This window comes from Fusarium flagelliforme, assembly GCF_020744385.1.
Source record: "Fusarium flagelliforme strain FIESC 12 MPI-CAGE-AA-0113 chromosome Unknown B0J16scaffold_4, whole genome shotgun sequence".
Lineage (NCBI taxonomy): Eukaryota > Fungi > Ascomycota > Sordariomycetes > Hypocreales > Nectriaceae > Fusarium > Fusarium flagelliforme.
In genome coordinates, this window is record NW_025763506.1 from 2,859,867 (window position 1) to 2,876,559 (window position 16,693).

General features: G+C 48.4%; 1 protein-coding gene across 1 annotated transcript; it reads left to right on the forward strand.

Moving 5' to 3' along the window:
- Positions 1-9,239: 9,239 nt before the first annotated feature.
- Positions 9,240-11,105, forward strand: B0J16DRAFT_135276 (uncharacterized protein). The gene is made up of 2 exons (XM_046121797.1): positions 9,240-10,611; positions 10,691-11,105. The coding sequence occupies exons 1-2, from the start codon at positions 9,394-9,396 to the stop codon at positions 10,805-10,807; spliced, it is 1,335 nt and encodes a 444-aa protein (XP_045983166.1). The 5' UTR covers positions 9,240-9,393; the 3' UTR covers positions 10,808-11,105.
- The last annotated feature ends 5,588 nt before the right edge of the window (positions 11,106-16,693 follow it).

The following is a 16,693-nucleotide window of genomic DNA, read 5'->3' on the forward strand; positions in this document are numbered from 1 at the left end:
CATTTCTTCGTATCCATTTCTGTCGTACAAGTTCGCTTGCAGCGATGACCAGGGACCGAAATGGGTTGTCTCGGAACGGTAACTTGGTACCATTCGATTCGCGTATCCCCAGTAGGCGTGGGCCAAGTTGCGAATAAGCTCTTTACTGTACCAAGCGTAGAGCGCCATACCATTATTGTGATAGGTAAGAAGTCGGCGATTTTGATATCTTGCCATGATGGAATCCCTGAGAGCCTCGGATATGGTGTAATGGGATCCATCGCGTCCCGTACCACCGGGATGGGCGAGGAATTCAGTCTTGGTAGACCGATGGGATGGTGGTCGACTGGTCTGGATCTTTAACTGCCCCGCCTTATGGCACGATTTCCGCTTCGTCAGTGCCCGAGCTAGACTGTCAACAGGCTGAACTTGCACTGGCGTGATGTTTATGCTAGCCTTATCGTCGAACTGTGGGTTCCACGGGTTCCACCAGTTCCAGCGGTAGACGCCATTGACCTGCGGCCCACCAACTTGATTTGGCACACGGATGGCTTGCGGTTAGGTGGTTTAGTCTATCGGGTGCCCCTGGCTTTGGAGGATCTGTTTTCTGGCACATGGCACCAGGTTTCGCATCGACGTGACGTTTTGCCACAGTAGAATATCGTGGACTTACTTGTTCGTTATGCATTGCCGAGCAGACGCAACGGCGATCATTTGTAATTTATTGACTCGTGAGCTAGTCCACTTCAAAGGGCTCTGGGAATCTGTCAATTCGGCAATGGTGTGCTACAGTACCATGAATGTTTTCTCAATTGGGTGGGGTTGTGCTGACGGTGAAACTACTGTACTATACGGATACTTATAATACCTATGTAGTCGGCCATCGGAAACATCCATTGATTGACCAACTTGTCATACCAACTGCCCGGGTATTTGGTCAAGACTGCAGGTTTCGGGTTGACATTTTGTAATGGTATCTTCCGCTCTCAATCGTACCTATGGCGAGTATATACTCTGTACAGTAGTACATCTGCAATCATATCATTTGCCGGGTCGTTGGTTATCCTTTCGGCAACCTGGGCGAATGTGTTAGCGCATGTCAACGAACAAGCCCCAGCAGCAGAACAGCTGACTGAGGTACAGACAGTACTGTAGAGTTTGGACCGACGCTATCGAATCTTTTTTCGGCTCTACGATGTCACGGATGAATCAACTTGCCATGGATGGTGCCATGATCCCCCGCACACCCCAGAAAGGGGCTCTTGGCTTTGGTTGTGGCGGTAGAATTCCGCAGCCTAACCATACAGCATGTCATGTATCCGTACTGTCTGTCGGGATTTGGGCCACCATCCATCCATTAATGATCCACTACAAATTAGTACACAACGGTCTCTCAGAATCAGCTCCATCTTTCAACCAAGATCGTTTTTTGGTGCTTTACCCCGCACAGTAGATGGATGTCTCGCCATTGTGAAAGAAGCTTTCTTTCTTGTAGGACACTTGATAAGATCCGAAACAATGGAACTAAGAAAATAAAGCAAAAAAGAGAGAAGGCAGGCACTGTATGGTGATCAGGAACGGACCTGAGCATTTTACTCTGTACAAACAGTGATGGCAAGCTTCAGCTCAAGTCTACGCCAAGCGTTAACTACAGCACATATTCATATTTGTACATGTCCTGAGCTAATGGGAGTAAGCTTCCTATACTGTACTGTACTGATTGACATTCTTGATCAAGTTCTCGAGTTGGTTTTGTGCTAATCTCTGGTTCCGCAACAGGGCTATTCATCTCATCTCGAACCCCATCGCTATTGGCGTGTTTTCAGACAACCAGAGCCTCATCTCCTGTAGTCACTAGTCGGGAAGTAGATTAACGTCAACATATTAGCATGTCCCCCTAGCCTGAATAGGGTGATGTTAGACGAATACAACCATGTGATGAAGTCTTGCATTGGTGTAGACAAATTCGGTACACGGCTGAGTAGGTAGGCCAAGAGCAATATTTATGCGTCCAGTCTTGATATATTGACTGTATTCACGTCATTTTACAATCCTAGCGAGAATGAATGTCATTGAATCCAGACAATACTCTGAGTACCTATAGGACTTGTCGCATGCTTGTTTGAAGGACTAGGCTAGAAAGTACAGTAATAAAAGCACGTAGCTACTAATGTACGTACTCGATAAGTATAACTGCTAACCCCCCAACAGATGTTTAGTGGATGCCGAAATATTCAAGCACGCTATGCTATCTCCGATGTGCTAGAGTATTCTGCCTTTGACCACGCACGGAATTTCATGATCAAGGGATGCGGTGTGATATGATATGGATAGGATACATTCAGGGCAGGGCAGGGAAATAATGACACTTACGGCACAATGAGCACATCTATCTATATGATAGGCGCGATTGGTCCCCACGCCCATAGCCAACCCTGCCCCAGTCTGTCCATGTCCATCCAGGCCTGGCGATCGGCCCCAAAGCATCATCTCAGCTGAGTCTGGGCCTTGTCCCGCGGTCGAAGCACTATGATTCCCATTGTCGAAATAATCGCAAGGTTTGATCAGTCACGTATACGTATTTTCTTGGCAGTGCAACGCAAGGCCTTGCATGAGTTGGGAAACAATGCAGGAGGAAAAGAGTCAAACAAAGAAAGATGAGCCTGGAATAAAATTTTGCTTGCTACTACCGCAGCCCCTCGCATACCAATAACAAAGGAGTGCAATGTCTGCGGATACAGCACAAGGAATAATCATGTACAACCACTGAATATCACATAGGCTGATTGAACTCTCTCATCTTCATCTTCATCTTCATCTCTACGAAACCGTTGTCAGCAAGCTAGGGGCAGCTCCACCAACATGCACGCTATTGCAAGACAACCTAGCTGGACTAACCGTAAGATACTGTACTGTACAGTACACTTTATCTTCCAGGCACTTGTGGCAGGGGTTTATGTCTTAATATTGCTGTCTCAGGCGGCTGGGCTTCTAGGTCCCATTGAGACCTTCAATCACAATTCACCTGAGATGTGATGTTTGTGCCGTTGCGTCAACATCCAGTCAATATGTGAGGGAACACTGCCACCAGTCTTTATCAAGCCTAGCTTATCGTTTGGTAGACATCCTTATTTCCTGCCAACTGCCATTGTTACCTAGTTCATATTCCTAGCGCCAAACAAGATGCTGATCAAAGACATGGAGAACCGTTTTGAAGCAGTGGATTTGTGTCAATGTCTACCACGTTCCTTTCATATTTCATATTTCTTGGCAATATGCAGCATGAGAGACATGCTACGGAGTTGAATGCAGCCGGGTTGGTGAAGCGCAGCCTTAGCATTCGTCGTGGATACAAAGTACTGTACAGTACCAAGATAGTGTCGTTACACAAGCTCTTACACGCATTAGGCTATGATCGTCGATTTGCGAAGATCTTGATGGAGCTCGCTTTTAAGGTGATATGACGCTGACTCCTTCTAGGTTGGCAATAGACTACTGTCCATTTACTCGTATAAGCTCTAGGCAATGTCTTCTCTTTCTATGTACTGCAGAAAGACAACTTTCAACCAATCAAGTATTAAGATTAGGTAGTTCAAGGTTCCCTCCTTAGAGTAGGTACTGAGGTACCGTACCTCAGCGTGTGGATATACATTTGCAGAGAAATAGCAATCACCGCAAAATCACTACTGCTCGGTTTCATCAATAATCATCACATGTACTATACGATACTCAACTGATTTGGGTGGCTAGACTATTCCCATCATCGCCATGCATGCTACACCGTATAGTACTGCACTCGAGGACTAAGGCAAAGCTTAATGGGGCGAATGCATTCAAGTCAAGGACAAGCCTAGCATTCCAGCCCACATTCATTCCAGCGAGTTGGCTCATCTACATGACATACTTACCAAGCATAGGAATATGGCTTGCCCGCCTTACCCGATGGGTTTTATCGAGCGGGTAGGTCAAGGGCAAAATGGTGGCAGCGACGCAGAGTCCAGTACCCGAAAGGGAACAAAGTCGGGGAAGAGGCTGCTGGTAAAGTTTACCAGTGATGACTTGCGTCGTTTGCCGGCGGGAGTTGAGCGCCTCTTTTTCTTGATGCGTTCCCAGGAGCTTGGTTAGCATGGCTGAGCCTATCCGTCGATGGCGGCGGAAGCGCGAGGAGCGAGGGTCAAGGGACAAGGGAGGCCAGGGCAAGGCGCTGGCGTTGTGCTCGGGATCCACGATGGTCTCAGAGACTAAGAGTTCTCCCCGGTCTCTCGACTAGCATTAGCCCCCTTGTTGAATGAGCGTCAGGAGAAAAGAGAAGGGGTGTGCATCTGGGTACTGTACATACAGGGCAGGGGTAGAAGGTGACTAGGACAGGGGGATATGGAACAGCGATCCGGTGGGAGAGAGGCCCAACCTTTTTCGATAGCTTGGTCTAACTCATTACCCATTCAAGGGCCTTGATTCCTGAAGAGATGGAAATGAACAAGGCTTCTTGCTAACATGGAAATGCTTTTGCTCGTCGTTCTGTTTCTCCGCTGGGCTACCAATATACAGCCCGGACTAATGGCGATATGGAACAGGGAGATGAGGCTGCTGCTTATGCTACCTATGCCGCTTACTGGGAATCACTGTCACCCCAAAGTTCTCAGCGCAACATTGAATAATTAAACCTGGGGAATGCTCAAGGGGGCCCATCATCATTGCAACTGTAAGAAAGCACGGGCATTCAGACAGACAGAGAAAGAAAGACAGGCAAGGCACGGCAAGGCAGCCTAGTAGACAGGTAAAGAAAGGGCGTACTAACGGGTCACTGTGCAGCATGCTCGACAGGGGTATCGGAGTAATCCAATATGCGGCATGTTGGATGTGTTTGATTCGTAGGGTGTCAGAGCCTACCGTGTTATTGGATAGGAGAGCAGCTAGTAGCTTGCATTTTTGTGCTGTATCTGTCTGCAAAGATCATAAGTTGGTCAATGATAAATAATTGTGCTTTTGCCTATGGTACATGCATACATTCAATACAATCAGCACACAGTTATCGCAGTCAGTCACAGGCTGTTGCAAGGCTTTGCAACTGCAACGCGGGCTTGCTGATCAGAGCCAAGACAAAGCAAATTCCCAATATTTGTTGATCTACGCTCCATGCAAGTCGAACCATGGATGCGGGAGCGCAACAGGGGGCCCTGACATTCCGAGCGGGCATGGAAGCAATACGCTTGGCGATAATGATTCATATCGCGGTCATTGCCAATATCGACGAAATACCTATGCATATGTAGGTATCCTGCAAGATGGTGGAATTGAACGTCGAAAGCAATTGATCAATAATGTACTGTAGGTAGTATCCAGGAACACGAGCGCAATACAGCACGTAGGTACGTAGTCTAATGGTGTGAAGGAATCTCATGTGACTAAGACGCGTTTCCCTTTCACTGTCTGGCCTTGTTGTACTTGTTTAAATGTATTATGTTCTGTTCTGTTCCTGAGACACATCTCAAGACGACGAATGTACTTAAGATCAGCGTTGAGCCAGGGCCTTTACATGCTGGGATAACAGGATAAGACAAATCTTGGCAGGGGAAAAGCTGGATGTGGCTTTTGAGGCTCGCTCGTCGGTGTCTGACCCCTGCTGGGGTACGTTAAGTTAAGGTCTGAGCGGATCGTAGACAAGATAGGTTACCTTTGGGTTTTCTGAGCGGTCCTTGGAGCTGTGCAACAGAGTACACAGACTATCATAAGGTAGCCTTTGGCGACCTTTGAAATGAAATGAGATAAGATATACATATAGCATCCCTGTTGTCTTGAAGGAGAAGAGAAGCGCTAATGATGGCACTGGGGCTGCCGCTAGATGTCCGTTATCCTTCTTTTCCTCTTGATTTTGCCTCTTCTTTGCTTATTTTGGCCCCAAGGCTTCAGGTACGGCATCAGTGTGCATGCCAATAATCCAGAAGCCTTCATTCAGAGAACTACCGTGAATTCCTGCACCCCAGGACTCTGGAACCATCGAGCCCTTGAGGAAAACGTTCTAGGCTCTGGGCTGGTCACTTCAGGCTCCATCTGGGACTGACCATTCCTGTACCGGACTGTCCTCCGTGAGGTCATGGGGGTTTCTTTCCATCTTTCTCTCTTCCTTTCCCATTCTGTTTGCTCATTGCGCAGGTACGTCTAGGTGATTTAACACGGACCTGGATTTGAATTCATTCAAAAATGCCTATCCTCTAGTCTCAGGTAGTCTCGGACTCGACGTCGGCTAATCGTTGGATCCCCAACTTGGCTGTGGTCGAGAATCTCAAATTCAGGGTCCAACTTTAGACCAAAGCCATTCGCAGCCATTTTCCCCCTTCTTCTTCTTGGTAGTAGGTATGTCGGGACCTCAGTCTTGACAACCACAAGCTTAAGCAGCCTGGGGCCTGGGGCCTGGTCACTAGTGGGCCCCGTCTGCAAAATTGGGAGGTGAGTGAATGAGGAACAAGCAAGAAAGAAAGTGAGTGAGCGAGCGAAGAAAAAGGTGTTCACCTGCCACGTTGTATACGTCCACTCACACTGGAGCTAACATTCTCTTATTTTACACATTGACAACCGCTTTCTCTACCACGATAACCTGGAGACTTGGACCACACCCATCCCTTTTACCAATTGCAATCTGACGCACTAACCTGAACTGTACTGTAAGTACATTGTCAGCACCATCATTCATGACAAGCATTATCTGCACTTCATCTTGTAACCACCAGGGACGCCTTCCGGACGCCGTCCCCGTTATGCTCGACGCCTCCAGGGGTTGCAAAAGAAACAGAGTCCAGCTGGTCGGTTTCCGCCACTGCGACAGCTGGGGTACCAGGGTTGAACACAACCCTCCCCCGAACAGCCAGCACAAGCCAACAAGAGTGGCCGTCAGCCCGCAGCCGGAACTGCATTTCTTTGCATCGAGAAGTTGGTCAGTCTAGCCATCCCCGGACTTGCAAGACGATATCTGTTTTCAGCACATCAAACTAGGCCCGTTGTACAACGGAACAACCCGAGAACCAAGACCAACTGGAACCAGAGCTACAGAGGGAATCTATAGGGAGGGAAGCAGTAGAAAGAGAAAGAAAAGAACAAACAGACGAACAAACGGGGAGAGTATCTGAAAAGAGAACCATCCTAGCACATAATGGTATTCTCTGGGAGCGATTTACGTGCCATCAGCCCAGGGCGACCATCAGCCCTGGTTCCCGATCTGGTCCAAGCCACGCAGTGAAAAGTAGGGACGGGGATGGAGATCCCGTGTGCCAGAGCACAGTAGACGAAGATCAACAAGGACAGACAGCCAACTAAATTCAACAGAAGAGAAGGCTGGGAATTTGATCCATGGTTTTCCTGACCTGCTTGGTTATCTTTGATGTCTGGTTATCGTGAAGCGCAAAAGTATATGTCTACATTTGGCCAATGGTGCCAAGGCCATTTGTTGCTGGGTCACGGTATCGCTGTTTTTGCAGAGTATTTGTCCGGCGGGTGCGGTACTTTGGTATTCTGTCCTTGCACCCAGTACCTACCTATGTAGGTGGTGAGAACACTTGTCTTTTCTGCTTACCTCTCATGCCAGCAGGCTTAGTATGTACTTCCTCAAGTAGGTACTTTGGCTCAGCGTTTGCACGGCGACCTCGTTACCTCTTGTCTCCCCAGCCTGGCAGAAGAGAGCAGAGAAGAGCAGAGCAGAGCATAACCTAACTAGCACAATTGCTTCTGAAGACGTGGTTTGTGTCTTCAATTGAATGTCTCGCACCCCAATTGGCCTGTGTTCACACCTGCAGAATGCAGACATATCACACCCCTCCCCCCATGTCAGTCTAGGCCCCACCCCTGTTCTTGGTTCCGGCTCCAGCTCCGGTCTACTGGTGGTACAGTACCAGCACCTGTACAGGTACCTAGGCCGGTAAGTACCTGTCGCACTAAGGTAGACGACCTACCAGGACTACTGTATGTGTGCGTGTTGGTAAGTCCCCTCTCTGGCATTGTCAGTCCAGTCTTCCAGCTGCCAATGCGTAAAATGGTGGGCATCCTCGTCTAGAGAGGTGACTGCAGTTAGCACCTTGGGAACTAAGGGTGCGATAATGGATACTATCGATGTATGAGAATCGCGTCCAAGGAACTGTTGTCATTGACTGTCTTCGTGTCCCCGCCTCGTTCCTTTTTCCGCCGTTTAGACTTTAGGACTCTGCACATGCAATAAGGCAGTCACTCTTGCTCTTGATATGGTTCCATGGACTGCTGTGTAGCTACCTATGTAGGTAGGCAGTACGTATTCTATACATACAGTACCTACCTAGATACCTAGTACTCAGCTCCATCAGAGAGCTGGGAATCTGTCTTAGTACGGATACCAACAACTAGACTAGACCCATGATTCTCTTTCAGCCCTCCCACACTAGTCGGCTTTAGTGCCTGGCGTCCTGTCCTGAGAGATCCCGTCTTGAGAGAGAAACTAGCAAGGGTGCTAAACCTAGAAGGATGCCAACCTAGGCGAGAAGCTACGTTCAGAGCAGTTGGGGGGCCTGCTTTAGCTTGAGAGATGGTTTAGTCTCGCTTTGTTTTAGCTGAGTTTGCTTCCCAGAGTACTGTATGTACGTACAGTAGGTCTTTCCTCGACCCAACGCTGGTCTCTGCGCTCGTTCATTTTCATCTCGTCCTGTTCTTGTTATTGTTGGTGCTGGGGGTGTAAGTAGTAGAGCTGTGCAGATACCTTGTGCATCGAGGCAAGAGCCCATAAGCCACTATGGGCAGAGAAACCTTATTGATAGCTTGTGGGTATTCCATTGACGACACCCCGAAAAGACCACCCCAGTTGACCCCATTATCCCGATCCAAACTTCTACATACGTACATACATCGTGACTACCTTGCTCCAAAGCTGTTCATTCATCTACCTCGACCCTCCTCCGTTTTTCAGCTCCTTCCTTTCCCCTCCTTTCTACCTTCCCAACCCAATATCCATCCATCCTCAACATTGCTTCGACTTGTCTTGCTTGCCCTATCTCGTCAGTGGCATCGGATTGGATTGCACTGCCTGCTACCCACCGTCTTTTCTCCCCATCGGCGTCTTTTCTTGGATTGCCTTTCGGCCTTATCTTGAATTACGGTTAACAACATCCGATAACTGTATACACATGACAAGTTTTGAACGCCTCGGATCCATATAGCAACCGACACGACGCCTCTTCGAATGCTTTAAAGCACCGCCTGTCCGTGGCTTTGTAACTCAACTCAATTTCTGTCGAATTTTCATCCAAGCAACTGTTTGAGTTCGGGACTTGGACAACCCTATCGATTGAACTTTGTCTTATATCAGAGTTGTCAAACTGAGGGGAGAGAGCCGCCACTCGCCTTTCGCCTGTTTCTACGACATTCCCCTGCCGCACTTTCTATATCTAACAAGCAAGGATGGAGGCTACAAGCTTCTCATCCAGGCGCCCCGCCGCGAACGCACTGCCCGCCTTCTCTCTGCCACCTCCAAATGCAGATGTTCCAAGTATGAACAGATATCCCCTCCACCCTTCCCTGGCAGGAAGCCAGTCAGAGTCTATCCACAACTCTCGTGAAGCCGACTCGGTTGGATATTCCTATGCGCCGTCTTTTTCCCCCCTCCACGGCTCCTATCCTGATCGTCGTATTTCATCGTCGCCTAGTGTTCTGACCCCTTCGCCAGGAGCCAGCGATGGTCTGAGTCCTAGTATCTCCAGTGTCAACACGGGCAGCTCCCAGGGTTCTCAAGCACAAGGTGGGATATATCCGTATAGCCATCTCGGAGGTAGCTGGTCGGCGCCAGGCAACTCCTCCTATACGGTCAGTTCAGCAACCCAGGCCGCGCCGTCTCTTGGCCAGCAGCATTTCGGTGTACGAAGCCAGTCTCTTTACGGTCAAGGTTCCGGAATACATCAGTACAACCACCCACGAAGCTCCCAGTCGCCAGCTACCGGAGGCGAAGGTCTCCCAGCGCCTCCCTTTGATCAAGTGCATCATCCTTTCCAGACCTCGGTCTCAGGAGGAGGCGGCCAGACCACTCCACCAGGTCTATCGACCTCTCAGCAATCCCAGAGTACAATTCTGACTTCGCAGAACTCGATTTCTACCCAACCTCCAACTCCTTCAAGTTTATCGGCACATTCAGACGCGTACACACATTCGAGACCCCCGAGTACGCCAAGCTATTACACAGCTTCCTCTGCACCTCAGCCGTCAAACTTCTCAACTTATCCCCCTCCTCAGCCTTCACCAACCCATCACTCACCCCCGGGCCATGGGCCTGTTCCCCGTGGGCTGGGATCGGCTGGCATGGCACCTCCTAATGCTTATCGACACTATCCTTCCTACCAGCCGCTTCCGAACATGGGTGGATCAGCCATCATGTCAAACATTCACCAGCCCGGAGGTCAAATGTCGATGATACCAGGAATGGGTGTACCTTCGTATTCACCCATGATGTATGGTGGACATGGCCAGCCTCCTCCCCAGTCGGAACGTCCTTTCAAGTGCGATCAATGCAATCAATCGTTCAGCCGCAACCATGATCTGAAGCGACACAAGAGAATCCATCTGGCCGTGAAGCCCTTCCCTTGTACCTTCTGCAGCAAGAGTTTCTCCCGTAAAGATGCATTAAAGGTAAGCAATACTTGATCTCTGGAGATCCTTGGTTTCGAATTGATACTAGCAATGTGAGCACCTACTAACTCTGGCATAGAGGCACCGACTTGTCAAGGGCTGTGAAAGCAAGGCCAACGAGGCGAAGGACGGAGACAGCAATGGTGCAGATCGAAGCGGAGAGGAAAACGACCCCGATGTGAAGCGTGAACAGTAGAGAAAGAATGGTTGGGATTTATGGAACCATGTCTTGGTTTCGAGATGAATATTATGGGCATGTTTATGGTGTGTCAATGGGATGACGATCTACCTCCGTTATGGACTGCGTACAGCAACGCCCAGTCTAACGCAACAACTAACAACGCCAACCCAAATCGCATCGCCCGAGATCGACAGTCGGGAGTTTCTTTTATTATGTTTCTTTTCTAACTTTCATATCGGCGCTACGGAGGATGGCAAGGCTCTGGGGATGGCGTCAGGGAACCAGGCAGTGAAATTAACAAGGCTGGGGTTATCGGTATCCTGTTTAACGGGACAATCATTGGTGTCCCCAATAAGGAGTTTTACGGGAATTTTAGGGACCAGGCCAAAACCAGGACAGGATTACGTCTCGGTATTGTTGTTAAGCAAGGGTGTTAACGGAACTGGTTTCGGGTATTATTGTACACCAGTTACAATATCAGCTTCACCAAAAAGATTGTACAAAGGGGTCTCTAAGAAGGAAAGACAGGGAATAAAGGGACGTCACATGAACGGAACAGAGAGGAAAGGTTGAAGGCGGTTCTATGAAGTGGCGAAGTTAATCCAGAGTTTTCATGGCATGTTTATCATCTTGTATCTAGACTCGCTCCATATTCCAACTGAACAGGGCAAAATGTGTCTGCCAGTGCAATTAAATATCTCTTTCTCAGCTATCACTAGACTTGTCAAAGGATGGACAGGAAAAGTGTCACGATGCTTGTGCGCAGCCTAACCCCCCCTGGACACTCCAGCCTGCGCTGGTCCACGCAGAAACGGGCTGGCCGATGGTCCCAATCGTGTTTTGTAATGTAAGCAATTTAAGCTATTGAATTGAATATGAGGAGTTCCGGAGTAGGAATGGTTTGACCGAATGCTCGCGCTGATGTTGGCGCTGGAGCATTTGGCATGGAGAATTGACCAGCCAGCCACAATAGACTACTGTTATGCCTATTAAAGACGTGCAGTAGTGGAAAGCGAGTTTACCTCTAGCCAATCCCAACGCGCAAAGAAAATATCTACCAGTGCAGATTCCCCTCTAGCCAAAAGTCTGAGTGTTGAGCGATTGGGTACTGAATGCAAGGAGATACCCGAGGACTCCAGATGGGTCTAGATTCAACGATTGACTGACATGGACGTACCAGAGTATGTTACGTACTGTATCGCACTGCGTAGCGATTACTTGGTTGATGATGGTATGGTCAAACATATGAATTGAGTTACGGTCCCAAAAGTTTACACTGTTTATTGAGGTGGTTGGTAGTCGACAAGAGCTCAATGTCGGCCTTGTCACCTCGCGAACCTCGCTCAAGCTGACCAACACTTGGTGGTTGAAACATGCAATATAAGAAAAGTCGTATTCATTTCTCGTATAGAAGAAGAGGAAGAAGAAAATGTGCTTGGTATGTATTTCGGAGTTGTTCTTCCACTCTGCTTCAATAGCGCACCACTTGCATGGAGACATGAAACAATCATCAATGTACCTCCTAGTCCCGCTGCCCACGCTGTAACTAACTACCTGACTCTAAGGTGCATATAGTTGCTTTTTATTGTTGCTGATGTATTTATTCGTACGGTATCCGTAATGAAGGCTTATCTTGTGTTCATGGTGCACTCCCAGACCCTCCCAATCCAATATCAGTCCGTCATCTTGGTATCAAGGGGAAATAGACACCTGAAGCCCTGCTTAGCAGCCCTCCATTGCAGAGGAGCCAGGCCAGGGTTTCTAGAGTCACCGAATACTGAAACTAGCGCTATGTTTTCTGGCCTCAGCGAGTTCGAGGCTGAAAATAACTGGGCTGTTTTGGAAACGAAAGCAATAAAGGAAGCGAGGTACTCCCCAATGTGTCGGGCAACAAGTTAAACGCCATTCAGCAACTGCCCAGGGAGGTTAGGATCTGAAATAAAGTGGTGGTTCTAACTGGTAACAGCACACAACTATGCAGCCCAACGCCGAAGCCGAAGCCAGAGAATCGTTCTGATCCAGAATGTTATTCAAAAAAAACCCGGCGACGGATTTAACAAAGGACAGTCAAGGAGCAAGTAATCCTGGTGGGACTTGGGTAGAAGCAGTGAGACTTGGGGGGTTTTCCGACCAGGAATGAAAGAACAAGAGCCTTGCATGTCCTGTGCTTTGACAGTGCTTATATCCTTGACTGATAGGTTTCCATGAAATCATTCTTACCTTTCACCTAAATATCTCCCATGAGGCTTGATGATGGGAGTCCCTTCACCCCTCATGCTCTTGTCCGTCCCAATCTATCACTGGGCCACCCTACTCTCCATTCGATAGAACAACACTTCGAGGTAGATTAAAGTTGGTGGTAGGACAATTCGGTAACGCTGCCACCTAATGTACATGCATCATCCTCAGCTAGGCTCCGCTGGGATCCGAGGCGTCAGACGAGGCAGAAACGTCAAACCTGCCAGCTGGGACAGGGCGCAGTGTACTCTATACTCCGTATTGTACTGTAACCTGTAGGTCGTGTGGCTCCTTAACTTAACTTGGAGATTCAATATAGAACCACCACTACTAGGTACTGTAGAAGATTGCCACCCGGTTATCGACATCAAGATCAAGTGCATGTCTTCACCATTGCCCTATTCCGAATCTGATTAAAGCACTTGATCATCTCTCTATGCCCACGAGGCCCTTATGAGACAAGAGTTCGTGCTGCGGCGTTTGCGTATACGGGGAAGTGCACGAGTGCGAAGCCGAGGGTGGGCACCACAAGACCTGGACCTGGAACTAGAGCCTGGAACAGCGCGCAGTAAGCAGGAGAGATGTAGAGTATGTGGGAGGCAAAAAGCCCGGTCGGTAGGTTACAAGGGGGGTCAAAAGAGGCGCCCGCCAGCGGGAGTGGATGAGCTTTGTGGAAGTGTAGGTAGAGAATACAGTATACGTAGGGTATGGCTTTCACCCCTAGTACCTGCCTTGCCTCTTGGAGGAGAAACGAAACATTACCTATGGCCGAGCTTGACTTTGGCTTGTAAACCAGGGTGTGATCTAGCCGCTGAGATCGCAGTGGCATGAAATGGGACGATGTGGTTCCAGCCAGCCAGCCACACATCTGGTCTGGCGTTAGCCCAGGGCTGAAGGTCTGTGACCCCATCATTTCGCTATTCACATTGGATAATTCTGTACGTACACGATCTTCAACAGGGTCCAGGTTCAAACAACAACACCCACAGCGTGGACAAGGTTCTAGATACCCGAGGATAGGGTCTAGCCATGCTCCTCAAGTTTACTTTTAAGGCACGGTCCTGGGCCTTGGAGAGATGGAACCCACAAGCTTCACTTGTATTTGCAGTGACATTCTGAATACAGATAATGAATGTGAAAACGGGGCATCGAATGGTCTCAAGGGGTCTCTAAAAAGGAGTGGGGTCCGATATATCAGCTCATCGCTTCATTTTCGACCCCTGAGGCCATCTGGACTTGATCCGACTCTTTGTGTTGCACTAATGAAGCTGTGTCGTTCTAGCAATTCAACAGACTAGACTTTTTGTCTGTCAGAAATATCCCATCCACTTGTCAGTTACTGAAGACTTTACTTGCCTTGACCCCTGTCAGCTCATCCGTTCCTGAGAACATGTCTCCCATGTGTTTGAGTCGACGAGCATGTTAGGTTATAGGTGGACACCAGTCAGCTTATCCATAGACAGAGCTTGGCGCATAAGAGGAGTTATTTTCACTTCAACCACATGGAGAATTGCCACGTCTTTCTCTCCTGTTCCAACATCTCAGGGCTTCGTATGCTTGCTGGTACGCCAGCAAGATCCATGAGCTGAACTGGGCAAGTCCTCAGCAGTTGCCGATTCTCCTTCTTTAACATGTCCCCTCGGAGGTGTTGCAACAGAGAGTGCAGCCACCCTCTTTCACATCTTGCCTTTTCCGATTGGTTCATCCAGCAGCCGTTGCTGTACCAAAATATATGCAACTCTGTATCTTTATGTATGTCTGTGATGAAGGCAGGTGACTCGTTGATAGCTAGGTCATCTTGCAGTAGACATCATACTTGGCGGCTGCGAGCAATGTTGTCACCACTGGCTCTAGCAACTGGAGTAAGAAGGCCGACGTGATGCTGGTTTGACGACTCCAACTTTTATGGTGTTTAGGAGCGTAGTTGGCAACCTCCTACTATGTTTTTTTGTTTTTCCAAAACTCGACTCCTTGAGGACTCTACTCACACTCATCTTGAGGTCTCTTTATTGTTCACTATTGCAGTATTTCATAGACGTCAATATTGCCATATCGCTCACGGTTCATTCAATGGCCGGTCCATTCCGAGCCCTGTCGCATGCAGTTTCCCGTCCATATGCTATATCAAGACCAGATCATGAGACTCATGCAGTCTACCGACCATTTATTACCCGTACGCTGTGTTAGTTACGGAAACAAATATCCCGCCCCTGGTATTGCGGGATCTGAGCAATGACCGCGGGTAGCTTGTGTAACACAACGCTCGAGTCCACGGGAAGAGGCATCCAGGGGGTGTGATATATTGTCCAGGTACCTACAGGGTCACTTGGAAGAATATTGGTAACACTTTTGCTGTTGAAGAATATTTGTGCTCCATGCGTTGTTTACTCAATTTACTTCTCGACCCGTATATTAACAAACGACGGCCACCTCTGTGTAACAACAACCAACTTGTGCCATGGGGTCGGACAAAAGCATTGGAGGGTCACTATAGTATTTATCGGTGGGTGGGATATTTCATGGCAACATCATCACTGGAGATATTGCACGAATGTATGTTGCTGGCATAGTCTAGTCGTTGCTGGGATATCATGCGAGACACCGACCAGCTTCTACTCGAACTACCTAGCAAGTCTCATAGACCGACGCAGATATAAACAGACATCAGAGTCTTACAATACGGAATTAATCTATCCTCCAGCCATGGACAAGTATATCGCAAGGTACACCTCGGTTCTACTGCATTGCCTATGTCGTCTCCCGACTGGTTCACTTACCATTATACGACCCTCCTTAGATACTGCAAGTTGACTACAACATACGCAACTGCAGAAACTGTCGGTATCAGCTTACTACACTGCGTACTGCCTAGCCTTGTATCCTATCTCAACGCTATTGACATTGTGGATCACGAGCATACAGCCCTTTTAGAAGTGTTATGAGCAGCACTTCACTCGTGTCGAGATTATCGTCTGCCCCAGTCCGTAAAAAGATATAACATCAAAGGGTCAGAAACCCGTAAACGCGATTGATCAATATGTACTCAGAAGAAGTAAATTGGCAGTGAGACTCCGGAGCCTCTTGTCTAGGTATGCTGCTGCCAAAGCACGGTTGGCCAACTTTCGACTCGGGATGCATGGCTGTCACGCATGCCGAACATATCAGAGGCTACTTTTTCTTCTTTCCTATTCTTTTCAAGATCTCCAATACTATATATATCGAGTCTAAAGTCAGTGTTTCTATGCTATAATATGGGAAGTCGTGGTGATGGCTCCCTTAAGGCCCTTGTGCGCAATACGAACCTGGGCTTCGACGAGTCCTCAACCGAGGATGCATCGATCACTATGCAGTATCTTTGTGATCCGAGGCTTCCCACTGCGCCGTCTCGATGTAACAACTCTAGAAGCATCCACAGAGTTAGTTTCATGATTAGTGGCTCTTATAAAGCCCGAGCGGGTAAGTGTAAACAGTGTCTAGAACTGGTAGCCCTTGTGTGCAGAAGGACGTCTGCTACCTCAATGTCTGTTTGTGAATAAACGAGGAACAATCTCATGTCGCCGTGTCATACTCAAAGAGAGGGCCGTCATGTACGATTCAAATTATCCCATGTTATCATACAAAAGCAATCACTACAGATACGTGGAAGTGGTCGGCATCTCCAAC